Consider the following 27,611-nt stretch of genomic DNA (forward strand, 5'->3'; position numbering starts at 1 on the left):
CCCACAAGACTGTGTTCTCAGCCCTATAATCCTTATACACCTATGACTGTGTGGCCAAATTCCCCTTTAATTCAATTTTCAAGTTTGCTGACGACACCACTGACGGATCTCAAACAATGACGAGACAGAGTACAGGAATGAGATAGAGAATCTGGTGAACTGGTGCGGCAACAATAATCTCTCCCTCAATGTCAACAAAACAAAGGAGATTGTCATTGACTTCAGGAAGCGGAAAGGAGAACATGCCCCTGTCTACATCAACGGGGACGAAGTAGAAAGGGTCAAGAGCTTCAAGTTTTTAGGTGTCCAGATCACCAACAACCTGTCCTGGTCCCCCCATACCGACACTATAGTTAAGAAAGCACACCAACGCCTCTACTTTTTCAGAAGACTAAGGAAATTTGGCATGTCAGCTACGACTCTCACCAACTTTTACAGATGCACCATAGAAAGCATTCTTTCTGGTTGTATCACAGCTTGGTATGGCTCCTGCTCTGCACAATCCATCACGCAAACTAGCCTCCCATCCATTGACTCTGTCTACACTTCCTGCTGCCTCGGCAAAGCAGCCAGCATAATTAAGGACTCCACGCACCCCGGATATTCTCTCTTCCACCTTCTTCCTTCGGGAAAAATATACAAAAATCTGAGGTCACATGCCAACCAACTCAAGAACGGCTTTTTCTCTGCCACTGTCAGGCTTTTGAATGGACTTATCCTGCATTAAATTGATCTTTCTCTATGACTAGCTATGACTGTAACACTACATTCTGCACTCTCTCGTTTCCTTCTCTATGAACGGTATGTTTTGTCTGTATAGCGCGCAAGAAACAAAATACTTTTCACAATGTTAATACATGTGACAATAATAAATCAAATCAAAATCAAATCAGTACATGTTTATTAACTGCTTGTAACTGTATACATGTGTACAGTTTGAAGTTTAATCTAAGAGCTATCTCCATGCTTGCCTCTAGACACATCTCTCACATCTGCCCTTGAGTCATGTGTTCCTTTGCATCTATACCCAGTCCCACATCAATGGCAGAATCCTTGTACTTCAAATAGAGCCCACACCTTGTACAAATGATTTGCTGTACAATTTAATAGGGTTTGTTTCAATGTCCTTTAAATGTATGTGGTGTGACTTATAAATGAAAAGAATGTATTGTTTATTTTTACTGAAAAGTTGACTGTTAAGTACTTGTTTGCATTTAACAAATGGGTCAACCAACTGAGAAAGTGATGACTGTAACTTCCCGTGGAGTGGCAATTGAGTTGGATTGACACTCTGCTCGTAGTGCCTTACCTGGAAATACAACCACTCCTATCTCACCTGACCTTCCGACTCCAGGCCAGGTGAGGTCTGTGTAGTGCCAATAAATGTAAAAGTCCAACCACTGAGAAGCAGATGAGAATTAAGTTTATTGGCGGCGGGGTGGGGGTGTGAGGTCACTAAGGGGTGAAGGCAGTTGTTTGGTGGTGTGGAGGGAGTGGTGAGGTGTAGTCAGGAGTGAGGAGCAGATGGAGGGGTAGAGGTGTAATCAGGGGTTGGGGAGCATAGTTTGGGGGGGGGGGCAATAGCCTTGGGGGCAGGGAGCACAGTCTGGGGGTCCAGTGGGAAGTGGAGGTTGGAGGTGTAGTCGGGGGTTTCCATGGAGGGGTTGAAGAGTGTACGTATCGTCAGGTGGGCAGATTGGGGAGGGCAGTCAGGGGTAGGGTTTGGGCATTGTTAGATGTCTCGTCAGGGAGCCTTACGGCAGTCAGGAAGGGGAACAGAGAGGTTAGCATGTGGGTCGGGGGGAAGGTCTCATTGGCATGCCCGTGTTCTAGTTACCCAGATGCTAGAAGAGGTTTTATTTCTCTTGACCTTTTCTGGTTAACTATTGATATAACACAGCCGAAAGTTTGCAATTTAAATCACGTTATCAGATGGTTCCTAATGCAAGACAATTACCCATCAGAAGTTTGAATTTCCGGGCATTTGCCATGCAATCCTTACTGGAAACTTCTAGGGGGATTCTCCACTGCAGCCTTGCGGTAAACTCCAATTACACTGCCCGGAGCTCAGAAATTACAGGTAATAGAGTTGTAAAAGATATGCCTGAGCATTAGGGTCCCTCAGTGAACAGCAGGTTAATAATGATATTGGGGTCTTCGAACCTTAGTGCTTTTGAAAGTTCTTTTGACATGAAGTGCTTTTTGTTTTCTCAAGGCAGCCACCGCTTCAAGTAAACTGATGTCCCCTTTTGAAGGACTAGGTTGGGTTCTGGACATCAACACCTTATGGATGTCATGTTTGTGAGGGAAACAAGCCCCAAACAAAATAAATGTCTGCATTTAACAAGTTCACAGGCATGTGTGAATCTCCATCTGCTATTCACGTGCCAATTTAACTACAAGACCGCAGATGGCACTATGCCGAGATGGCGAGGAAAGCTGCACAAAACCCATTGTTTTCTTGCTGTCGTAATTTATAGCTCACATCAAGGATTCAGTCACTTTCGTGGGAGATACCTCCATTAATGCATAATAAATGGGAGGATATTGAGAGAAGTAGAGGAAATGAGGCACTTTGGAGTGAATGTCTACAGATCATTGAATGTAGCATGACAGGTCATCAAGGTGGTTAAAAAGTTAATGGAATCCTTTAATTTATTAGCTGAGGCATGGAATATAAGAGCAGGGAGGTTATGTTGGAACTATTTAAACCGTAAGTTAGGTCACAGCTTGGGTACTGTCACCTCATTACAGAAAGGATGTAGTTGCATCAGAGAGGGTACAGGGGAGATTTACGATGATGTTGCCAGGACTGGAAAATTGCAGCGATGAGGAAAGATTGGATAGACTGAGGTTGTGAGGGGCTTGGAAAGAGTGGATGAGAAAGGTCTATTTAGCAGGGAGGGCAAACTTGGCTAAGTTTGAAATGATTGGTAGAAGAATTTGAGGAGTAATAAAGAAAAAAAAAATCACCCAGAGGGTTGTAGATGTCTGGACCTCACTGCCTGGAAGGGCAGTAAATGCAGAAACCCTGAACTCATGGAAAAGATGGCTTTGATATACACGGCAGTGCTGTAACCTGCAGGACCACGGACCAAATGCTGGAAAGTGGGGTTAGGCTGGACTGGCTGTTTTTTGACCAGCTCAGACATGATGGACCAAGTGGTCTCTTTCTGTGTCATAAACACTCTATGATTCTTGGTGTAGAAACCTAAAAAGAAAAATTGATCTTTGCTTTTTCAACTTGACACTTCCATTAAGCTCCCCTTTTTAATTTGTTTAATTGTGTTGCATGGAATTAGATATGAGGAGAATTTTCTTAATATATGAATCTACTCAATCCCTGTAACCTGTTAAAAATCCTTTCTGCAGTGAGGAAGTAAGAGCACAAGTTATGGCTATCTTTAATTGGCAGCGTGTGGTGGAAGCAGTTTAAAGAGGCTTTGTCCTTGTGAAAGTATGTTTGGTTTGGGGTAAGGGATAGTATTCTTCATGTTCATCATACCACACCCATGTGGTTCAGTGATGTTACGCATATATGCGTAACCACCGTGCGGCACGGTGGCACAGTGGTTAGCACTGCTGCTTCACAGCTCCAGGGACCTGGGTTCGTTTCCTGGCTTGGGTCACTGTCTGTGTGGAGTTTGCACATTCTCCTCGTGTCTGCGTGGGTTTCCTCCGGGTGCTCCGGTTTCCTCCCACAGTCCAAAGATGTGCGGGTTAAGTTGATTGGCCATGCTAAAATTAGTGTCCTGAGATGCGTAGGTTAGAGGGATTAGTGGGTAAAATATGTAGGGATATGGGGGTAGGGCCTGGGTGGGATTGTGGTCGGTGCAGACTCGATGGGCCGAATGGCCTCTTTCTGTGCTGTAGGGTTTCTAAGATATATATAATGTATATGCAATAACACAGTCAAATTTGCATGATGTTAGCAGCCCTTTAACATTATGTCGCGTGCAGCTGGTTTCCACTTTGGTAGAAAAATAGCCACATACATGTATTGTCTGCTGATTTCACTTTTCCTCGAATCTACTTTAATCTCTCAGTAAATCAGATTATGATTTCATGATAGCATCTCCACTGACCACGTTCAGCCGTATTTCTCTTCAAGTGATATTTAAAAGCTTTGCTAAAGGCCACATGTCATCAAGAATCCTGTGCTTCCAAGAATAAATAATTTGCAATTTTGCAAGCAGGTAGCTAATTTTCATTATCAGCACCGAACAGCAAAAATATTCATTTGCCACAGTGTGGTGGGGGATGAGTGTGCGGTTGTTTCAGGATTCTTTTTTAAGAATCCAACTAAATTTTATTAGCTTCACCATAATTTGCAAGCAGCAAATCTGCCAAAGGCTTCAGTGAGCTGCTGTGTGATGAATAGGCTGCTCTAATCATTTTTGACTTCAGCCTTGCTGCCATGCAGTTATTCTAAAGGTGAATGCATCTGCTGCAGGCCTCTTTCAGAAGTGAACCTTCTATCCAGGAAGTCTGGAATTTGCAAACTCTTGAATTGGTTTTGATCGTCTGAGAGGATCAGGGAGAAACTTCCAGATTATTCCCCCTCCCTTTATTTGAGCTTTTCCTTGCCCTTCAGGAGATGAAATGGCTTGGCAGAGTGTTTGGTGGGGTTAGGAGCAGAATGGGTCGGTGTGATTGTGGTTGGGTTGGTATTTAGCCATCATGCTCTAACCTTTATGGTGTAGAACAAGCTTGTCTTTTCCTGCTCATCAGTTTTGTATGCTCATATGCTTTTGTTTGGTTAATTTAGTTAATGCTGAGGCAGTACTCTTGCTTATGCCTCTTCAACCTCTCCAAAATTAAAGGGCAAGTGGTGGGAGGGGAGGGGAAATAATGAAATGAAAGTGGACGAAATAATGAACAATATGAAAGAGGAAAATTAAACTCAATGAAAAGATAGAGGAAAGAAATTAGTCAAAGAAAATAGTCTCAACTACATTGCAGTCAATTAACCCTCTCTTGCTCAGTTTACCAACATGTTTTTTCCATTTGGTCTTGAAGCCATCAACTCTGTCAAAAGCTCTAAATTTTGGTCGCTTATTTTTGCTGTGTAAAAATTAGTCTTTTTCTCTTTCCCCGCCCCCTCCTCGCTCCCTCCCTTCTCACAAAGGTACTGGTGCCCAAGCAACCTGAACTTCTGGGGAAAATGATCGAGGTGGATATTTATGAAGCAGGGAAACATTTTATGAAGGGAAAGCCAGCACAAAATGGGAAAATCCACACACCTTCAATCGTCAAACCATTACTAAGGGGTGAAGTATCAGGGATGACCGAGGTAGGTGACAGAGTTTTCTTCTTTTAACCCTTCCGTAGTTTCATAGAATTCTCTCCACGCGTGTCTTGATGCAGGTGGGTCAGCATGGTAAGCCTTTTTGTTGATCAGAGTTAAAGCTATAAAACTTGATAGAGTGTGAAATTAAAATGTGTATCTGATTTCTGCGCATTGTTTGATCTCCCCTGAAAGTACAAATGTTTTTGAGTTACTACCCTACAAAAATAAAATGCAGCAATGGATTAATGCATGGGAAAGTATTTTCTTGTGTAATTCAGTACAACGAGATTTCTCTAGCAAACCTGCACCTCTAATTAAAAAGGGCTATTAATATGATGGAGTTTTGTTATATTTTGTATTTCTTTAATAATTGTGACTTTGGTCATTTATAACCTGATAGCTAGCAAAGTTTTTGCTGTGAACTGGGATGATAACAAGACGATATTTGCAGCTTGCAGTTCCCATTTTGCATAACTGAAAACTGCCATCTTCAAAAATGCAGGCATGTTTTGCCAGAGGATAAGTCAGATCTCCAGAGGTAAAAATGCATTGAATGAATAAAAATATTAAATATTGAAAAATTTCATAGCCATAGGAATTGACAGTAGAACATTTACTAAGCAGAGTGGAGGGAATGCCATTTTATGTTTAGAAAGAAAATGAAGAAGAACCTAGCCAAAAGGAAAATTTGGCCTTGAACAGATATTTCGGCTAATTTGGTCTGACTGCCAAAGTCAAGAAATATACCTTCAGTAAAACCCATTATCATTTGGAAGGTAGCTTTCACTGATTTTCATTATGAAAAGTAGCAGCGTGTCATGAGAATCTGCATCTCACTTATTGATGTGAATAAATCCCTTTTCCCACCAACTAAATGTGTGCCTACCAATAAAGTAGATTGTTATATTGACAGGGAATGGGATCTTAGTTACATTAGTGTGTTGTTGAATGGTACAAAGCACAGTGGAAATCTGCAATTCAAAAGGCAGTTGAGACTAGGGCCAGGATGTGTTTCTCGGCAGTGGATACGGCTCGCCATTGGCTGCTAGCAGAATCTCCAGTCCCACCAAAGTCTTCTGTGTTTAGTCTGGCATGCCCTCCCTGCCGTCAGGGACCCCACCATGGTGAGTCACCTATGGCAGGACTGGAAGATCCTGCCAGTGGGAATGGCTGAAAAATCCCACCCGAGGTCAATGGAATATTTCAAAACAGCAATTGATAATTCTTTTGTTAGGCAGGGCTCTTAAAGATTGCAGTCCAAGACGGGTAGATGGAGTGAAAATGCACATCAACTAAATCAATGCTGGAACTGACTGAGGAGGCAGAATGGCAGCGGAATGGCCTACCCCATTCCTGTGTTCTGAACATTGAATGTAGATGAATGGCAGCAACGTGGGACGTGTTCCTACATGATGCAATTAATTTCAAAGTTGTAAAAGGACGAGGGGAGAGAAATCCATTCAGTACTAAAGAGTGTTGTATGGACTTGCAGGCAGGAGGCCGTGGTGCTGCCTTCCCCCTGGGAATGAAGCTAAGCCTGCGTTATCATTGCTACAATGTGAATGGATTTCTCTCACTAGGTCTTTGGATTTCAAATGAAAAGGTGCAATGTGCTGAGAAGTCAACTATATGTTTCCTGTATGTGTGAATATCCATCACAGAGAAAGAGGGGTCAATTTTACTACTTCTCAGCAGGTTTTCTTTCCTTACCTATTTCCGGGCCCTGCATTCTCTACTGTACAAGATTTTTTTTATCCTAGTGAGGATCATTACTTTGGGGAAATTGTATGAATTGCTGCAAGGATATTAGGATCAAAAACTTTGCTAGCTATCAGGTTATAAATGACCAAAGTCACAATTATTAAAGAAATACAAAATATAACAAAACTCTATCATATTAATAGCCATCTACAAGTCCTTTTTAATTAGAGATGCAGGTTTGCTAGAGAAATCTAGTTGTACTGAATTACACAAGAAAATACTTTCCCATGCATTAATCCATTGTTGCATGTTATTTTTGTAGGGTAGTAACTCAAAAACATTTGTACTTTCAGGGGAGATCAAACGATGGCCGGAATTCTCCTGCCGTTCACACTGGCAGGATTCACCGGACCCCAACACCCGCGGGTTTCCCGCCAGCATGGGGTGACGTCAATGGGAATTTCCATTGACAGCGGCAGGACCAGAGAATCCCACTGCTAGCAAACAACGCGCCACCTCCCGCCGGCGGGAAACACACAGCTAGGAGGCTTGGAAATCTCACCCCAGATCTTCATTTGCAAAAGATGTTAAGGGTAGAAAATGGACCAAAAGAAAAATGAGAATTACTTTTTGTAGGTTTCACAAACAGGTAATTGATTTGTATACATTCTTCAAAGAGATTTTGCATAGCATGCACAATGTCATCAGGTGATGTGTTACTACGACATTTGTCGATAAAAGCAAGCTCCTTTTGACTGTAGACTAGTTATTACAATGATTTACTGCAACATTAAACACATAAAGCGTGTTTTAGATGTCTGACCAATTCCAATTCTCTTTATCACTTGCTACTATTGCCAAGTGAGCATATTAAACTATTTCTCAATAAATACTGTATCCTACTAAAGGGAGTAAAATGGGCAGATGAAGTTTGGCATACTGGCCAATATTTTTGCTCTCAGAGGTGAAGGAACTGCCTTTGTAGTTCACATTGTGCACAATTTTCCAGAGATGTCAGTGGAAGTTTCTGCTAATCTGTCATTAGCTTCGCTGCAACATCCTTTACAGAGAATCTTTGGAGTCTGTAAACAGGTCAAGCAACAGTGAAGCTCTTCAACCAATCGGGGAAATATCCTCACTGAGACGTGCAGGGTGCAAAGCAGGAAGGTTTAAAAATATATAAATTATATTTAAATCTTCCACATGAAGCTAAATAAAAATTTGCAAATTGGATGAAGATAGGAAGAGATTAAGGGAAAAAGTTTATTAACTGTAAGGCAGTAGCTTTGGCTGGAGGAGGCAGAGATTCAAGGTCACGAGTGAGGAAGGCAGAAGATCAGGGCTGTTATCAGGAGAGGGGGAAGCAGAAGATGGGGCCATGAGCTGGGTAAGCAGATGATCAGGGCCGAGATTAAGGTTGACAGCTTTCTCAAGAAGCATGGAGGTAGCAACCCTATTTCTCTAAGCCCACAAGGAGCGCTGGAAGGAACTAGTCTTAAGCATCATAAAATCACAGAATCCCTACAGTGCAGAAGGAGGCCATTTGGCCCACCAATCCTGGACTGACAACAATCCCATCCAGGCACTATCCCTGTAATCCCACATATTTATCCTGCTAGTCCCCCTGACACTGAGGGCCAATTTAGCATGGCCAATCAACCTAACCTGCGCATCTTTGGACTGTGGGAGGAAACTGGAGCACCTGGAGGAAACCCATGCAGACGTAGGGAGAACGTGCAAGCTCCACTCTGACAGTGACCCAAGGCTGGAATTAAACACAGGTCACTGGTGCTGTGAGGCAGAAGTATTAACCACTGTGCCACCATATCGCTCTGCTTGGACAGTTGGCACATTCTTCCTCAATTCTGCTGCCAGGCAGAAGAGTGTGTGAACTTCCAGTTACAGTTAAGTTGAAGTCACTGATGTAATCAGGCTGTGACTTGTAAATGTTAATTAGGCTGCTGCATGCAGAAGCCATGTCAGTGGTTTCATCTGAGTTTGTAAAGATTTAAATGGACCGGAATGGGGTTAGATTGCATGATAATGATCATTTATTCCCCTCCGTGGCCCACTGCTGCCAGTTAAGAAAGGGTTTAAAATTGAAGTTCATGTCCTTAGGTGATGTAGCCACGGGTCAGTATATAGGTGATGAATAGGAGAGAGGCAAGACTAATCCTTGTGGAACTCCTGAGGTAGCAATGCTAGGTAGGAAGTGAAGTCATTTCCAGAAATCTACAATTTGACAGGTAAGAGTGTAAGCAGACAGTTCCTCTGAGGTGGATAATGCAGGATAAGCATTGGAGAAGAGTGGTGTAGCTCACACGGTCAAAGGCTGCACGGTGTAATGTAGGAATAGTGCACAATAGTAACAATTGGAAAGAATGTCATTTGTAACTTTGGTTAGATCATTTCAGTACAGAGGGAAATCCTAATTGAAGTGATATAAGCATGCAGGTGGTGAAAAGATGGGCATGGATTTGGGAAGTAATAACATGTTCAAGGACTTTAAAGAGGAATGCGAGGTTTGAAATGGGGTAATAGTTGACAATGGTAAAGGGTTCAAGGGTGAGACATTGTGGAGGGAAATGAAGGTGTCTTTGAAAGTGAAGGGGATACAACTATGAAGAAAAAAGCATTTACAATCTCTGTTAACATTGGGGTTTGGAAAACAAGTTGACAGTTCAGAAACCTAGTGGTAATGTGATCCAAGAGAGTTAGGAATGGGTGTCGTTGGACAAGGTGAGCTTGAACAGGGAACAGGCTAGATCAGAGACAGGGAGAGGCCAGTGGTTCAGGGTTAGGGCACAGAGGAGTCTAAGCAGAGGTTCGGTTTAGTGGGGAAAGGAAGTGGGGAAGCAGCAGAAGGGGCAATACAGTGGCATAGTGGTTAGCACTGCTGCCTCACAGCTCCAGGGACCCAGGTTCAATTACGGACTTGGGTGACTGTGTGGAATTTTCACATTCTCCCCATGTCTGCGTGGGTTTCCTCCAGGTGCTCTGGCGTCCTCCCACAGTCCAAAGTTTTGCAGGTTAGATGGATTGGCCGTGCTAAATTGCCCCTTAGTGTCCCAAGATCTGTACCCATGGGATTAGCCATGGGAAATGTGTGCGAGGGAAGAGGACCTGAGTAAAAGAGTTGGTGCAGACTCAATGGGCCGAATGGCCTCTTCTGCACTGTACAGATTCTGTGAATCTAAGTAGCTGAAAAGACAGTCTCGCCCTTGGTGACAAAGAAGTCCATGAGCTCCTCACACTTGTTGCACTTTAGGATGAAGGGGCCATGGAGAAGGGTGAAAGAGATAGTCACTGTGACAATACTGTGCCTTTAAGAAATGTATTTTATGTCATGTTTCTGGTGAAGGGATTGTTTTATACTACAACTCTTATTACGATGCCGAATTGTGTATACCCAGCAACTTACATGTTGACAATGCAGAAGATTAATTGCTCCTAATTATTGGAGTGTTTACTTTAATCTGGGCTAATGCAGATATGTTATGTTAGAGTTGTTCCCTGAGTTTTCAGAGTCGGGTTTGATTAGGTTGACAAGAAGAAAATTATGCATGGGGAAGGCTAGGCTTGCAGAGTGGGGGAAAAAAAGCAGGCAGTTCCAGTTTGAGTCTGGAAAAGTGTAGTAGCTCTTTTGCTGTCTTTCTCTTTCTGAAAATTGAATTCTGGGGACCTACTAGAAAATAGGTATCTCTCTCCAGAGGTCTGCTAAAGGCAAGAGGTATTTTCTACCTCTCTCTCTCACTGGAGTTCTGCTGTGTGAAGATAGGTTTTCCTCTGGATTTAAAAAAAAAATTTTTTTAATTTGATTTATTATTGTCATGTATTAACATACAGTGAAAAGTATTGTTTCTTGCACGCTATAAAGACAAAACATACCGTTCATCAAGAAGGAAATGAGAGAGTGAAGAATGTAGTGTTACAGTCATAGCTAGGGTGTAGAGAAAGATCAACTTAATGCAAGATAAGTCCATTCAAAAGTCTGACCGCAGCAGGGAAGAAGCTGCTCTCGGGTCGGTTGGTGCGTGACCTCAGACTTTTGTATCTTTTTCCCGAAGGAAGGAGATGGAAGAGAGAATGTCCGGGGTGTGTGGGGTCCCTAATTATGCTGGCTGCTTTGCCGAGGCAGCAGGAAGTGTAGACAGAGTCAATGGATGGGAGGCTGGTTTGTGTGATGGATTGGGCGACATTCACGATCTTTTGTAGTTCCTTGCGGTCTTGGGCAGAGCAGGAGCCATACCAAGCTGTGATACAACCAGAAAGAATGCTTTCTATGGTGCATCTGTAAAAGTTGGTGAGAGTCATAGCTGACATGCTAAATTTCCTTAGTCTTCTGAGAAAGTAGAGGCATTGGTGGGCTTCTTAACTATAGTGTCGGCATGGGGGGACCAGGACAGGCTGTTGGTGATCTGGACACCTAAAAACTTGAAGCTCTCGACCCTTTCTACTTCGTTCCTATTGATGTAGAGAGGCTCCTGTCTGAGATTCAGAAGATGGATATCTCTCTGTATCTCTGTCCAGTGGGGTTAAAGGGCTGGAGGACTGGGAATTCACTTAAGCCTGTGTCTTGCTAACTGATTCTGAGGAATTTACGTCTTTGGAGATATTGCTTAAATTGGAACTAATAGAAATAGCTCGCAGTTCAAAATTAACCTTGTCATATTTAAGTTTCAATTGGAAAATGTTATGCTAATGCTTCTTGATAAATTTTAACTGTGTTGTTAAATCAAGTTTGTTTTAATGAAAGCTTCCTAGTGAGTCAATAGGATCATACTTGAAGTGAAACACCTTATGCTCAAACTAATGCCAAAATCAAAAATAGTCAGGGGTCTAGACTAACTTCATAATATACCTTGGAGTTTCTGAACTGGTCCCTAATATCACAATGAAAAGAAGCCAGGGGTTATTGTTACTCTCTAAGAAGATCCTGAGTGGTTTTGGCAGTGGAGAGTGAATCCAGAAAACAATTGATGCGGTTCAGCCAGATCTGTTGATGAATAGCTAAACTAGTTGTCTGCCTGATACTTACCTCAGGCTTTGACTGATTAATTACGATATTGTATCCGCAAATTCTTCTATGCACATGCAGTCAGTCACACAATCACATACTTGTGTACACAAATATACACCCTGACGTTTATTCACCAACTAATTCAACTTGCAGCATCACAAATTGATGATCTTGTTATCTGTAATTGGAAATCAGCAAACTCAGCTCTCCAGTCTGTCACAACACAGACCTTCTGATAGGTATGTTCAGACCCAGGAAAAGCCTATCACGGTTTAACATGGCATGTTAATTCCATGTGAGTATACTCCTTGTATATAGTTAACAAGCAAACATTGTGGTTCAGTAAAGTTTTATCTAGTCATAGATTCTGTTTTGGTTTGCTAACTGTATTTGATCGTCATGTCAGCCAGAAATGAAAACTGGAATTAAAAAAGAAACAAGACTTGAAGATCATGTCCCCACATTTCTCCACAACTTTCTAGTTGCTCAAGTGCAGTGTCATAGCTGCCAATAATTATCTATGTACCTCATCAAAATATCCACTCTTCACAGAGTGTTCCTGAGATATTGAACTTTGGAGGACATCTCAGCCAACCCAACCCTGTTCTCATCTGAAGTTCATGTGTTGGCACTTCCATTTGGCCCAACTAATGATCAGGAACTGGCATTTTGGCTGGCCTTCCCCTTCCTAAATCCAAAGGCACTGAGATTGATTAAATGAAGCACTCCAACTGCTGTCCTACTAAGAACATTCAGCTCAGTATTGACACGCTACACAGTACATCTACTCACTGAGGCAACCCGTCTCAGAGAAAACTGCTGGTTTGTTCAGTATTGCGTTGGTGGAATATTTGATTTATTGGATGCAGTTGGTGAACTGCAGAATTCTTCTAATGGCAGAAGTTAAGTATTACAATACCATAATGTAATAGAATGTATCTTTCCACTGGTCCAACAGACTCTGAACTAATTTATTTTGCTGGATTCTTGCCCCACTGTTGTGTGGGATTTTCAACATAAGAAAACTACTGTATTTGAAAAGGAAACATCTGGAGATGACTGTTTTGAAAATGAATCCAGAAACTTTGCTTAGAGAGAGTGCACATGTCCGATTTGTACTCCTACTTTACAAATATAGACATGTGAGGCAGAGAATGTTTTCATTACGCTTTCCCCAGTCTACTAATCAGAATGACAAGATAAGCAGATGTCCTGCTTTTTGATTTCATTATCCTAGTGTCCTGACCAGCTGTATCAAGATTACCAAAAGGCTCAGTGTATTATTTTCCCATCTTCTCTTCCCTTTTTCCCAGTTTTATCAATTTTTTGTGCATTTTCTAAGTACGCAATTACATAATGTTAAGTTTAAGTAAATGTGTAAATTTTAAGTAATCCATAAGGCGAACACAGAATTTATCTAGAGTTACATAGATTTTACGACACAGAAACTGGCTATTCAGCACAACAGGCCTATATTGATGTTCATGCTCTACTTAAACCTCCTGCCACCATATCACCTTCTCCCTCATGTACTTTTCTTAAATGTATTTATGCTACTTCCCTCTCCGAACCACTCTGAGCCTTGATTTTGCTCAGTATGCCTGATCAGCTTATATTAATAAAGCGATGAGCCTTGGCTGTGCAAGTGGGGGCAGTTGAGGCGAGGTGGGGGGGGGAGGTGTTGCGCAAGAAGGTAGAGAGGCAGAGTTGGGCCTATCTATATGCACCTCATGACTGTGCAGGGACGCTCCCATCAATTCCAACCAGGAATACATTGAAAATTCAAGTCTAAAGATTAAGAATGTTAAGGATTTGCCGAGCAGTAACAAGAACTTAAAAAGACCTGGAAGGTAGGAATCCCCCTAACAACTGTAGCAGCCAGCATTTCCAGGGACAGGCATACCTCAGACCAAGGTATGGCTTAGTAATAACCACCACACTGCCACCACAGCTGTTTTGACAGGGCAACTAATGGAAGATGTAGCTAGGTTGAGAGGCTTCATTTGGGAGCAGGTGTCATCACCCCTCAACCAGGTTTCCATCAAGGCCATGATGTTGATGCAATCATCTATAATGTGGATGACAAGGACATTCTTCACAAGTGAACCGCTGCCCACACTGATTATTAACATCACAGATCTGGGACTGTACCTGGAACTTTGCTGGTTTGGTTAGGTGTATTGATAAACTCACTTAGTTGTTGGTAAAATGTTCATGTGCCCCCCCCCCCCCCCCCCCAGATCACTGGAGACAGAAGATGGGCACACATACCCCTACAGCTCCTGTGAAATTTAAACAGTAAGCAGAGATAACGCAACACTCATAAATGTTAATTAGAAATTGCCCATTAATGAGCCTCGTAATTACTTCAGTACTTAAAGTGATGAACCATATGTACAATTCGGATGACTCACTTAAGTATGTTCTGCTTAGGATCTATTAGTCCATGTACAAAGACAAGCAAGGGCAATATAAAATAAAAGCGATGCTTTATTTTAAGATCTGTTAATAATTCACCTTTCCTTGGGCATGTTTCGGATAGGGCAATCAAGAGCTGAGACTTGAAAACTGCAAGTTTGATCTTCAGTTTTCTTTAGAAATGTGTTTTTTTTAATGGGAGGCATGGTATTTCCCCAGTCAGGAATTTTTGAAGTAGGTTGGTTTCCTGCAATGGTGATTGAACATCCTTGGAGGTCATGACAGGTTTGTGCCACTGTAGGTTCTGAATTGCCAACCTTTCCAATGTTTTAAATGTCCAGTTCTTATTGAGGCAGCCGTTAAAGTTTTGAGGTAGCAGACATGACCATTCCAGTGGCATTGTATCATCCTTTTCTCTCAGCTAATAATAAATCAGAATGATCCATAAGATTTACAGTATCTTCTGCAAAGAGCTTCCAGTTAAGACAAATTTCATATTGTGTTTTGTGTGCCATTTTCTTCTCTTACCAGCTTTCCTCCCGTCCCCTTTTTGTCCTCACTGTTCAGGTATTGGGCACAAGATCACAGTGCGCTACAATACCTTTCTCCAGTGACCATTATTAGTATCAGCCAAAACTATAAATGGCAGCAAGCTCCCTGATTGAGAGAAGATCACAACCTGATTCAGTTCAAGGCTGACATTGTTGGGACATCTCCAGCAGGAATCCCATGGAACTGTTTTCCAAGCAACAGCAAGTGCTCTCAGGAGAGAATTTCTGAGAAAAACCTTATAATCTCAAGATTTATAAGATATATTTTGTTCCTCTCCAAGAGGGATGGGGAGAAGGGAAGAACACTGTTAAGTATCTCATAATAAAGTTGCCTTTTTCTGCTAAATGTAAATTCACTCTACCATTCTACGACATTAAAAAACCCTTTCTGATGTCATTTAACTGGGATAATTTGCCTCAATGACAATGGAAAGCTACTCTAAAACAGTAAACCCTGACCCAACTGTAGATGTAGCAAATGGAAGGAAGATTTCTGTATCCTTCCTGCTTTCTCCTACAGGATCCAGTTCCCTTCTTAAGGGAATTCTTCAAAATCTGAGATTTTTAATCTACTTGTTAGTTTGGTTAACAGACAATAATATCTGTTTTTGAATCAGCCTATTATTGTGTCTTTTTAATTAACCTGGTGCATTAGGAAAAGGAAAAGTTGAAATTTGAGACAATTTCCTCAAGAAAACAAATTAAGCCCAAAAGCTTTTGCACATCCTTAATGAAGCATGTTGTTGTGGCCTGGCAACAAGACATCTGTCAGTCATATTCAATGGAAAATCAAGTTCCTCAGGGGAATCTAACTGGGGGAATTTTAATAGGGTTGCACAGCATCTTGGAGCACTGATATTGTGTGCATCCAGAATTTTCCCATGCGCGCACAATGTTCCTAATCTCAGCTGTGCAATCACAGAAATGCAACACGGTCTTTCACCATTACTCATGGAGTGATATAGATTTAAACATGGAACAGATTGCATTCTTACTCAGGGATAGTATATTTGTCAGAAAGACCATGAGGTGGAAATAGATGCAAATTCCAAATTAAAGTCACAGTATAAGTTGGAGTTGAGAAATTCGGTGACAATAAGTGCAGCTTTCTCAATAGCCTAAAGGATAAAGGCATTCCTGAGGTTACACTGAACCAAACATATCAGAAGGTTCCATGTTCAGTTCTTGATTTGTAAGTCACCTGGGGCGCTATAGTTGGTCTCCCTGAGCAGACTACTGTAGCAATTAATGTGAGCCTTAATTTCTCAATTTCTTAAAATACTAAAGCATCACGTCCCCATTAAGTGTAGGAATTGAAGTGAATATTGCAAGCTGTATTCTATGTCAGTGCAGAGTATATGAGAACTGAAAGTTATTAATGAAACATTCTATGGGCGAAATCTTCCCAACAAATGGCAGAGTGATGTTTCTGGAGAGAAACCGCCCCACTGCAACAGTTTGAGCCAGCGTCCCCTGCTCCTGTGTCAGCTCCTGACCACCACCACATCTAAGTAAATTTCCCCCCCCCCCGCACACCTCCAAGAGGTTCCCACTGGAGCCAGCCCCTTGGCACAGGTTGGCACTGCCATGCCAGCCTGACAGTGCCAATCTGTGCGAAGGAGCAGTGCCATGCCACTGCCTGGCCATATCCCTATCTCCCAGGAGCTATACTTACCTGGGGAGACCCCATGACAGGAGTCTAGGTGAAGCTGTTGTAAATTGCGCCGGTGTAATGTCACGCCGGCGCCCACTTAATATTGGTGAGGGGGGAAGTCCAGGAGAGAGTGCTCACTAATGATATGCTAATATATTAAAATTAGCTTTCTGCGCTCCCACAGCATGATCCATGCCACTCCACTAGCGAGGGGCCAGTAAGATTGGAACTCAGAAACGCGCCTGCACGAATCATGCTCTCATATTTTGAACAAGCCGAAGGGTGTGGGCTCAAAATCATCCCTTATATTTTTTTACAATATCAGACTAATTCTACTGTTTTTTGGTTCACTTTATGCTCTGCATCAGTGAGGCCACTGCACTGACTTGAAATAAAGAAAAAAATGCTTTCGTATTGCAATCACAAATGAGTGTTTGCTATTCCCTTTCTGACATTTTTTATTAAAGATCTGTGATAATGTTTGTAAATGTAATCTCCAGTGCACGTTAGGAACATTGCTCATTCATTTAATTTCCACTTAGTTCAAATTCGGTTTTCATTTGATGTGTGAGTGTGCATACATTAGCATCTGGTCATAGCCTTCGTATCATACTTGTGTTCACGATGGGTGCCTATCTGGCCTTCAGTGATTTATGGACATAATTAATTATTGTGCAGAGGCAACAGTACTTTTTTGTATGTTAAGAAAATAGTGACAAATTAAGACTTGTGTTTTGTGCTTGTCTGAAGATTTAACTGGCTGTTGTATGGGTGCTGAGCTTCATTCATTTATGAAACCTTCAAATATAAGTTATTCTGTTGTAAGTAATTCAGCCAAACTCCCATCAATGTAGGAATTCTCTTCAATTATTATTATGATGCTATTGCAGCATATGATTTAAGGGAATACCTTGCATCCTTCCATTTTGTAATAAATAACCCAGAGTAAAAGAGCAGAAGTCTTCACTTGCGTTGATAGTTTTCTTATGAATGAGTTGCAAATGAGCCGAGGTAGAAATTTTTCTCAGTGAAATTTGTTTATTGTGTGATTACTTATATTGTTACAAATCTCTACAGCACCCAACATTTTCCTGGATAGGATGCACCCAATTTTTCTCTTATCATTGTCATCATCCTCCTTTTTCTCCATTTTATATATAATCAGTTTGGCTCATTGCATAGTAGTTTTACCTCTGAATTCAAGTGCTACGAGTTCAAACCCCATATCAAGAGTTTGCACTTGAAATCTATGCTGACACTTCAGTGTGGAGTGATATTAAGAAAAGTAACACTGGGAAAGCATGTCATCCTTTGAACAAGATACTAAAGCAAGACCGCTTAGGCGGCGCAGTGGTTAGCAATGCTGCTTCATAGCACCAGGGACCCAGGTTCAATTCCAACCTCGGGTCACTGTCTGTGTGGAGGTTGCACTTTCTCTCCGTGTCTGCGTGGGTTTCCTTCGGGTGCTCCGGTTTCCTCCCACAGTCCAAAGACATGCGGGTTAGGTTGATTGGCTATGCTAAATTGACCTAGTGTCAAGGGGATTAACAGGGTAAATTAGGGTTACGGGAATAGGGCCTGGGTGGGATTGTTGTCAGTACAGACCCGATGGGCTGAATGGCCTCCTTCTGTACGGTAAGAATTCTGTGATTCTATTCTATGATTCTCTTCTGCTTTTTCCAGTGGTTCAAGTCAGATGCCTTAATTGTCTGCAAGACCTATGCTCTTATCAAGCGCAGTACTCCCAGGAAGCCCATTCTTAGCAAGTCCTTGTGAGTTAAAGTGAGCTTGAGGTTACTCATGGCATTAACAGAACATAAAAGTGCCTGAAGATCCCACTGCATTAATCAAAGAAGAGCAGGGGGGCCTCGTAATGATTTAGTTATCATTCTTTCTTAACCTATACAATCAAAAGCAGATGAAATATTACTGATCTTATTGCTTTGAGCAATTACTGTGCAAAATAGCTGGTGCATTTATCTACATAACAGTAGGAAGTAGTCTCTGAAAACAATTAATTGCCTGTCTTTCTTTGTGGCCATTTCTCCTTTGAATTTCTTCTTCTGTTTCTCCTGGTCTGTAGCTATGCTATGCTATATGCTCTTCCTCTTTGCCACTTTACTTTGCTAAATCATGACACAGCCTTTTTTTCTAATCCATTCTTTCCAAAGACTCAAACTGTAGAACATTTCTTCCTCAGTCTTTCTTTCTGATACAATCTTTTGACTTTCAAACCTGAGATCAATTACACCAAATCATTAATTCCCAGTTGACTGCATCTTCTGTCTTCCAACCTCATTAATGCTGTAAGAAAATTGGCTGTGGCGCTTCGCTTGAGTTAAAGTAGTCAACTGTTTTAAAGAGGAGTTGGGCTTTGCATTTCGCTCAACAGCATGCTCCTGGGCTGGAGCATAACGTGGGAAGAACCTGCATGAGTGATACCCCAGGCCACTCTTGTACAACGACAAGTGAATATCTCAGGAACATATTTTCAGAGTAATGAAAATAGATAACTTAGCCAATTGCTTATCTGAAGGATGGACCATGAACTGAGGAAACCTGATGACAGGAGAATATTTAATTTCTTAAACTTCTGGAGGAAGGAGGGGAGAAGCTAGTTTTAAGCACAGCGTACTGTGATATGTAGAATTTCAGTTTAAAAACAAGGGATCCAAGCGGGGTGTCAAATTAAGCAGCAAGATTAAGTTTCTTTGAAGAGTGACTTTCTGATTTCAAAAATGGCTTTGGGTAAGTAGTTTTGGAAAGTGGATTTCCTCTATTTTGAATGAGCATTACCTATGTTCTCTCTAAGCCACCTGGAAACGCAAAATTCTCACCCAGGCCGAACACCATCCACCAGTTTTAAACTACCCCCTGTGCGTGATCATGCAAAATAATTTTGAAAGACTATGCAATTAAGCAAATCAACTGCATACTCCAAACCAGAAAATAGAGGTTACATTGGGCAACACTTTCTTGAATGAATGCTTGGTAACTTTTACTTTCCATGATTGCCAAATATGGCATATGGTGTAAATCTTGTCCAAATGTGTCATTACAAAAACATTGTGACAGTTATTAAATTGGCAGTTCTTCTTTACACCCTTGTTTTCTTCCATTTTGAGCTATCTATACCTTACAGACTACCCCTGGCCAAGGTAGTGAGTGGGCAACTTGTTCCTCTCGTAATATTGTTCTGAAACTGACCACTGGGCCCTGCGGAGGAAGGATCGTGGTGATTCTCCTGATTTGGCTTTATTGGTGGGGAAATAAGAGCCTCTATTCAATGCCATACCATGATAACATGGTATGCAAACTGTGGGAAGTTGGCATGTGAAAAAATATTGTGGCACAAACCCATACTGCAGAATGTTGGGCTGAAATGCATTTAAGTCAAAACTTTTATTTTGAGCAAAATTCAAAGTTTTTCATCAACCAGTTTCCACTAAAAAGCCTGTCACTTTTTTATTTCTTAAGCAATGGAGTTTCAGGCAGGATAATACATTAACAAGCCACCTTTTGTAGGTTAGCTATTGGCAGATTCAGAAGTATCTTCATCCAATGTCATTTCATTTTATCTTAAAATAGGTTCCAGTCAGTTGTGTAATTGGTGACATTTCAATTTGTAAATTGCTGAATTTCTATTAAATTCTACCTTCATATCATATGCTGCAGCATACGACTTCCTTTTATCTGTGGAATCTGCTAATTAGCAGAAATTGCCTGTCTCGAGGGTAGCTTTAATTAGACATTTAAACCAAAATTTTCAAGATGCAGCAAATATATAAATGAATGCAAGAGCTTCTTCTTCAAACTGAAAGGGACATTTTAATTTACATTTTATGTCCCAGTCTCCAGCAGCATACCAGAATTACAAATTGGCCTTCAAGTAATGGCATATTCTCCCGTTAAAACTTGTTATACAAGAGTGATGGTGTTTGCAGAGTGGTTGTAAGTTCACCCAGAGTGGTTGTAAGTTCACAGAGATTTGACCCTTTGGGACTTTAGTGGAAAACTGGTGAAAAGAAAATAAGTAAGGTTTTGAAATCAGTCCTGTTTACAAGTTGAGTAAATGTATATAACAATAAAAATGTTTTTGGGATTCAATGAATGAAAATCTGGATTTTCAATCTGGCTGGCTGTAACAGAGTAGAGAAAGTCATGCTCCTTTGTGAGAACCAATAAAAAAAGGAAATAGCAGAAACATGGGGCGCAATATTCCCTGAATTGCACAAAGCTTTGGATCAGGCAAGAAAAGCTGTGTGAAACTTGCCAGCTTCACGACTGTATTTTCTCATCTGAATTAACAGCACTCTGTGCAATTTCAGAGTGTTGGTGAGGATCACACAGCCAGCTGGAGGGGCGGGGCCTGAAGGAGCTGGCAGCACGGGAAATCTGAGGTCGAGGTGCCAAGTTTAAAGAATACCCCAATCTCAAACGTTCATTAAAGGACCTCCCGCCATGGACACCGGGACCCCTCACCCCGGTGAACACCCCACACCACCCACTTGCACCCCTTCCTCCATGGATGGGGGAATCTCCCCAACCACAGAAGGGGATTCCCCTCCACCCCCCAATGGAGGAGACCCCCTGCCGGGGGCAGTGCCATAGGGCAATAACCAGGTATTTCTCTCAAGCCCCGGGGGCTACAAGCACCTCTGCACCCCGATGTGGTCATCATGACTGGTGTTTGAAAAATAGTAGTGATTCGTGCCTGTGTGACATCATGCCACTGCCGGCGGGAGGATACATCGCGGGTGGACATTATGGCTTCAAGCCCGATAATCAGATGGTAATGTATGATAATTTATGAGATTCAGGTTCATGTCCTTTCTGGGTATGAATCTGGTCACATCAACAGCAGCCCATTTTTGGCTGCTGGCGAGATTTAGCCACCATTCCGGGATTTGTGCCAGCGATCAACGGGACCAGACAATTCTGCCCACAATCTTCTTTCTGTAAAGCATCAGGAATTATTCAGTTTTAGCTTGTGCTATGGTCCATTGTAGAGCTTGTACAATCTACTCTTGACAGTTCTGTCTTCTGGCTGTCAGAACGATGCAACCAGAAAATCTGTGGTGTACCCGAGGGTAACTATAAATACAAGACTGTAGATTTCTCGGTTTTAGTTCCTTTCAATTCCATTACTGAATCATAGTTACTGACCTGTCTGCTGTGCTAAGGAAACACTTGTCGGGAAAGCCTTGAGGATTGCATGCAAAATTGATGTCATAAATGATAAGGATGCATTTACCTAAAACTCTACAACAATCAACTGGACTTTGAGAGGTTAGAGAGCTAGGGTGAATGGAGAAATTCAAACAAATTAAAACAAAGGACAACCCTTTGGGTGGCACGGTGGTTAACACTGCTGCCTCACAGCACCAGGGACCCAGGTTCGCTTCCCAGCTTGGGTCACTGTCTGTGTGGCATATGTCTGTTTTTATGAGTATGTTGAAAAGCCAATCAGAATGAAAGCCGCAGTGAAAAGGTTGGGCTGGGCCCTGTCTGTTGAATTGAGTTTCAGGCAGATGCTCATGTTGTTTGGAATCATTATCTTATCCACACATTGTGCTTATTTAGTCATTATTGCTTCTGTTTGTTTTGTTCAAGGTTGTATAGTAAAGATTCTTTTGGTTATTTCTTACCCTTGGTTCTTCCAAGCATTACATTCCTTAAATGATTATGGTCTATCAAGCCAGAACCTAACAAGATCCAGGTTGGCCAGTATTCTCATAGCAAAGGACCATAATAACCTGAAGTTGCCCCTGTCACTGCTGCTCCTCTTCCAGTTCTTTTTGTATCATGACTGTTAAAGTAAAAGTAAAAGTTTAAAGTTTATTTATTAGTCACAACTAGGCTTACATTAACAGTGCAATGAAGTGACTGTGAAAATCCCCTAGTTGCCACACTCCAGCACCTGTTCGGGTACACTGAGGGAGAATTTAGCATAGCCAATGTACCTAACCAGCACGTCTCTTGGACTGTGGGAGGAAACTGGAGCACCAGGAGGAAACCCACGCAGACACGAGGAGAACGTGCAGACTCCGCACAGACAGTGACCCAAGCTGGGAATCAAACCCAGGTCTCTGGCACTGTGAGGCAGCAGTGCTAACCACTCTGCCACCATGCCACCCCAGTAAGAGACAGTTCAGTAAGAAATTCACCAGAATACCCAGGAAAGGTACAAGGAAAGGAGAGTCATAAGAATGGGTGAGAAGTTAAAGAGGAGCAAATTCCAAAGGTATCATCTAAAATAGAGAAAAGAAAGAATGGAGAACAGAGGTCAAATAAAAAGCAGTTAACTTTATTAATTGAAATGAGTAAATTCTCTTTCAGGGTAAAACAAATACATGTTGAGTATCTGTTAGGCGTGAAGAGTAGAGGTCAGAGGTTTTTGTTACAGATTTCTCCCCTTTTGCTCTCTAACGTGTGTCACAGACCATTTTCTGTGACTGCTTTGACCAATATTTATTGTTGCACCTGGAGGAAGCGACTTGATTGACAACAGCTACTCGTATTCAAACTTGAGCCAAGTCCCATTCACCCTTCACCCCTTTGCTCACTGACTGACATTAGCTCCCAGTTAAAGAATGCCTTCACTTTAAAATTCTTATCCTTGTTTTCAAAACCCTCCAGCACTTCACCCTTTCTTATCTTTATCTTATTTTCCAGCCACACAACCCTCTGAGATGCCCCCTAATTTTGGCCTCCTGAATATCCTGTTCTGCATTGGTGGCTGTACCTGCAGCTGCTTTGGCTCTGTTTCTGTTCCTTTAAGGCGCTCCTTAAAACCAATGCTTTGACAAGCTTTTGGTCAGCTGCCTTAATATCTCCCTACATGCTCACTATCAAATTTTGTTTTATAATGCTTCTGTGAAGTGCCAGAGAATGTTAAAGATGTTATTTAAGAACAAATTGTTTTTCAATTTTCATGCTTAACTGAGCTTATTTTGCTCAGGTTGATCCAGTCTTGTCATGATGGAGCTAGCTGCTCCTGGTTTAGGTGAAGAATGCTATTGCAGGCTCCAAAATGTGGCAAACTATGTAAAGAATGCAAAAAGTAAGGATTTAACAGATGACCTATAATGGAATAAAATATGTGTATCATCTTACCAAGCTTGATGGGAAGATCGATAAATTCAGCTTTCTAATCTTCTGAAGTTATACAGCCTAAAAGCCATTTGTAATGTGATTTAGGTTTGAAAAGACTGCTCAGCCTCGGGGTTAGATCTTTTGTGCTTCCTCATATTCACTAGTGATCCTCATCAATGGTGACACCAAATAAACAGTGGAATAATCTCTCTCTCCCTCTCTCTCTCATATCTAGGAAATCAAGATCCCGAGTAAGAATGGCACTGCCCTTCCTGCACGTTTTGCTGGTGAGAAGTCCTTTAGTGCAAGCCTAATGCCTTGGAACCTGAAAGACCCAAGAGTAAAGATAGTGTCTGTAAGCCTGGCTGTGTTGGCAGTGATAACGGCTGTAACTATGGCGATATTCAGATAGATCCTTTGATGTCAACTGAGCAATCTTCCACCTAAAAAGAAATCTGAGAAATGTAGGCTCGGTATTTGCACATAATACTGAGGACACTTTAATGCGTGGTTGAACATTAAAGACTAACTTTACACTTTATTTAATGTTATCTTGTTTAAGGAAAATTGGCAACATTTTTTACTTTTTTACATGTTTATTGCAGTACAAGATCATGCAGTCATGTGTAACTTGTTAGCCAATGAGAAGAGTATTTTTATTCACACTGTAAAATCATCTGTGTTCATGTTTAAGATTTTAACTGTACGAGATTCAATAAAATATAAATGATTTGCAGTTCCCTGGCCAGCCAGCTGTTAATCTGTTAACTTCTCCTTTCTTGATGTGTCAGTGCGCGCAACTCTGGTCTCTTCAGATGTTTACATTCTCAAAACATCACGCCAATACCTACTGTTAGAGTAGGTGAAACTTTGCTAATGGGTGCAGACACAAGGAACACATCACTTTGCATGACCTTCACCACTGGTAAAGTGAAGACTTCAATAGAAATAGCGGCAAGTCTGTCAGCTTTTGCTTACAGTGTTAAAGTCTAGGAACGAGATGAACTGATGAATGTGTGCCACCTCGAGCAGCTTTTTTTCTACTGTTAGATCGAAAGGCGGCTTTCACCAACCATCCTATTTTATATAGAATACTGCAATCACGTTACTTGGCACGTTCCTGTGAGCCTGCTGGGTTTGGAAGTCAAAGAACACAGTTAATGATCATAATTAAAAATATATTATTTTTTTCCATTGTTTTAATTACACTGCTTCTAATTGGATTTTCATTAACCAGATGAACAGAGTCAGGCTGAATTTTGCAGTTTCAATGCTGTGCTCAGTTGTATTTGGTGAGTGTATTTACTTGTCCCAGATGTGTTGTCACCATCCTGCTTTACCATTCAAGTATGCTTTCATTGCCTGTGTTTATGTACTTTGTATTAAAGAGAATCTTTATCTAATGGAACAATAGTGAGCAGACTTCAGTAAGTAGATACAGTTCAGTATGGGATCTTGATGCTGTGGATATGATACTTAATCAAAATTCATAGATCATATGTGAAAATTGAGAGGAAACTATTGTCACGTGAAGTATATCTTTGTCATTACAGTCTCCTGAACCTGGTCAGACGGTTGATTTAAAATTTACTGACTTTATAATTTAATCATTGAAGAAATTTACCAGGAAACTAGCCAGGCAGCTAATAATGTTGATTTATTCAAAATATTCTTCCCTTTGGCTGTACAATATGAGGGTACCGTCACCGGCAGCACACTTGTCTCCAATACTATAACATAGTTGAAAGTTAAATTATCTTTGAACATTACATTTTATTTCTTCTTGTCCTGAAATGATGCGGTACGGTGGCACAGTGGTTAGCACGCCATGGACCTGGGTTTAATTCCAGCCTTGGGTGACTGTGTGGGGTTTTCACATTTGCCCCGTGTCTGTGTGGGTTTCCTCTGGGTGCCCCGATTTCCTCGCACAGTTCAGTGCAAGTTGGGTAGGTGGATTAGCCATGGTAAATGTGCGGGGTTACATGAATAAGGGGGAGGGCCTAAATGGGTGGGATGCTTTTTTTGGAGGCTCTGTGCAGACTCGATGGGCCGGATGGTGGCTTTCTGCACTGTAGGGATTCTGTGGTTCTATGATGCAAAGCAGAAGGAGGCTATTTGAGCCATCATGCCTGTGCTAGCTATTTGGGGGAGCTATTCAATCAATCCCTGTCCTTTTCCCATTGTCCTCTAATTATAACATTTAACCAAAAGTCATTGCATTAGTCACTCAGTAATGCACGTTGTGCTGAATGGTAGAGCTTGAGGGGAAACAGTAGAGGGAGGGGAAGAAAAACAGGAAGACAGAGAGAGAAACGGAGAATTTAAGACTCAAATCACCTTTTGCAATATTAAGTATAAAGGTGGCTGGCAGCTTCATGAGGCTACTATACTCCTGTCTGAAAGCATAAGCAGCCCTGCTGCCTCTGTGAGTGGTCAACAACAACATGCATTTATAAAGTACCTTTAATGTAGTATAACATTTCAAATGCTTCACAAGAGCATAATCAGGAAAAAAGTTACACTGAGACACTGCAGGGGATATTAGGACGGGATCAAAAACTTGGTGTAAGAGGAGGTTTTAAGGAATATCATAAAGATATGGAGAGAGACAGGGTGCTTCAGGGAGGGAATTCCAATGCTTAAAGCCTATACAACTGAAGGCAGGGTCACCAAGGGAGAGCCAAAGAAAATTGGGAATGCACAAGAGGCCAGGAGTGCCAAGTTCTTGGATGGTTGGAGCAAGGTTACAGAACTAGAGAGGGCGACGCGAAAGAGACATTTCAGCACAAGGATGAGAATTCTAAATTTGAGCTTCAGAGTAATGTATAAATCTTAAATAGCATTCCCATTAATTTGCATACATCCTAAACTGGTTGTGACTACTTTAAATCTGTGTGTTCGGATTTAGTGTTTATTCATAAGTGAGGTAGCAATGTTCAGAGTAGACCCATCCCAGATATATATTCAAACCTGTGAAAATCAAACAGATAAACCAGCCACTAAAATAAACAAGTAAACAGACCCCTATTCTCTTAGTTTTATGAAAACACATCAAGAACAAGACCTTCAGCAATCACTAATTTTTTGGTCTCTTAATGATGCATGACTTTTGGATTCTGTTGCTTTCATTTTCAGCATTAAAGCTATCAAGTGTATTCGTTGGACTTTGTGAGTGTAAATGAGTTAGTAATTGTGTGGCTAAGTCGTTGATACAGTAATTGTCACCATTCTTGCAAGAAGCCAATTTTCTATCTAAATGTTCTGTGAATTGTGAAAAATTAACGTGACCCAGTGTCGCACCGTAGACTTTACCCACAATCCCATACTATGGTGCCATAAACCTACAGTCAAGAGAAGCAATTATAATTTCACAGTTTAAAATTAAAATCTCTTCCCAAGTGCTTGATAGTAATAGGAGCTGTCACACTGAGGCAACATAGCAATTCCATACCATGTGAAGCTCACTGGCTTCAAGACTGAAATGTATTTTGCAAAGACCCAGTCAAAGAAATTCCTGGTTGCAAACTTTATGTGCAGCATAGGTTACAAGTTTGAGAATTTTGCAAATATATCCTCCAAATGAAACCTCATAATAAATGATCTGATCTGTGAGTGTGTCACTCATTTTATTTGAAATAGCCAATTGGCCTCCAATTTCATTCTTTCCAGTATGTCAGTTGATAGATAAGTTGTGCTTCCTGTTCGTAACAAGGCATAAAGCAGCATCTGAGTGACTGCTCACTCTTCACATTGCTTCAAATGTGGCCAAAAAAAATGCACCAGCACAAACTTGCATCCACCTTTCCCGTCATTGCTGACTAGCTTCTGAAATTGTTTTCAAAACAAACACAGCATTGTCAACCCTGGATTCTCTTCGGATCA

General features: G+C 41.4%; 1 protein-coding gene across 2 annotated transcripts in view; it reads left to right on the forward strand.

Moving 5' to 3' along the window:
* cdkal1 (CDK5 regulatory subunit associated protein 1-like 1) overlaps positions 1-24,469 on the forward strand; it is a 630,648-nt gene extending 606,179 nt beyond the window's left edge. For both annotated transcript variants that reach the window (XM_078241916.1, XM_078241914.1), the window contains 2 exons: positions 5,129-5,293; positions 23,965-24,469. In XM_078241916.1, coding sequence (XP_078098042.1) covers positions 5,129-5,293; positions 23,965-24,141 — 342 coding nt within the window. In that variant the 3' untranslated portion in view covers positions 24,142-24,469. The remainder of the gene's footprint in view (positions 1-5,128; positions 5,294-23,964) is intronic.
* The last annotated feature ends 3,142 nt before the right edge of the window (positions 24,470-27,611 follow it).

The sequence above is a fragment of the Mustelus asterias genome, chromosome 2 (genome assembly GCF_964213995.1).
Source record: "Mustelus asterias chromosome 2, sMusAst1.hap1.1, whole genome shotgun sequence".
NCBI lineage: Eukaryota > Metazoa > Chordata > Chondrichthyes > Carcharhiniformes > Triakidae > Mustelus > Mustelus asterias.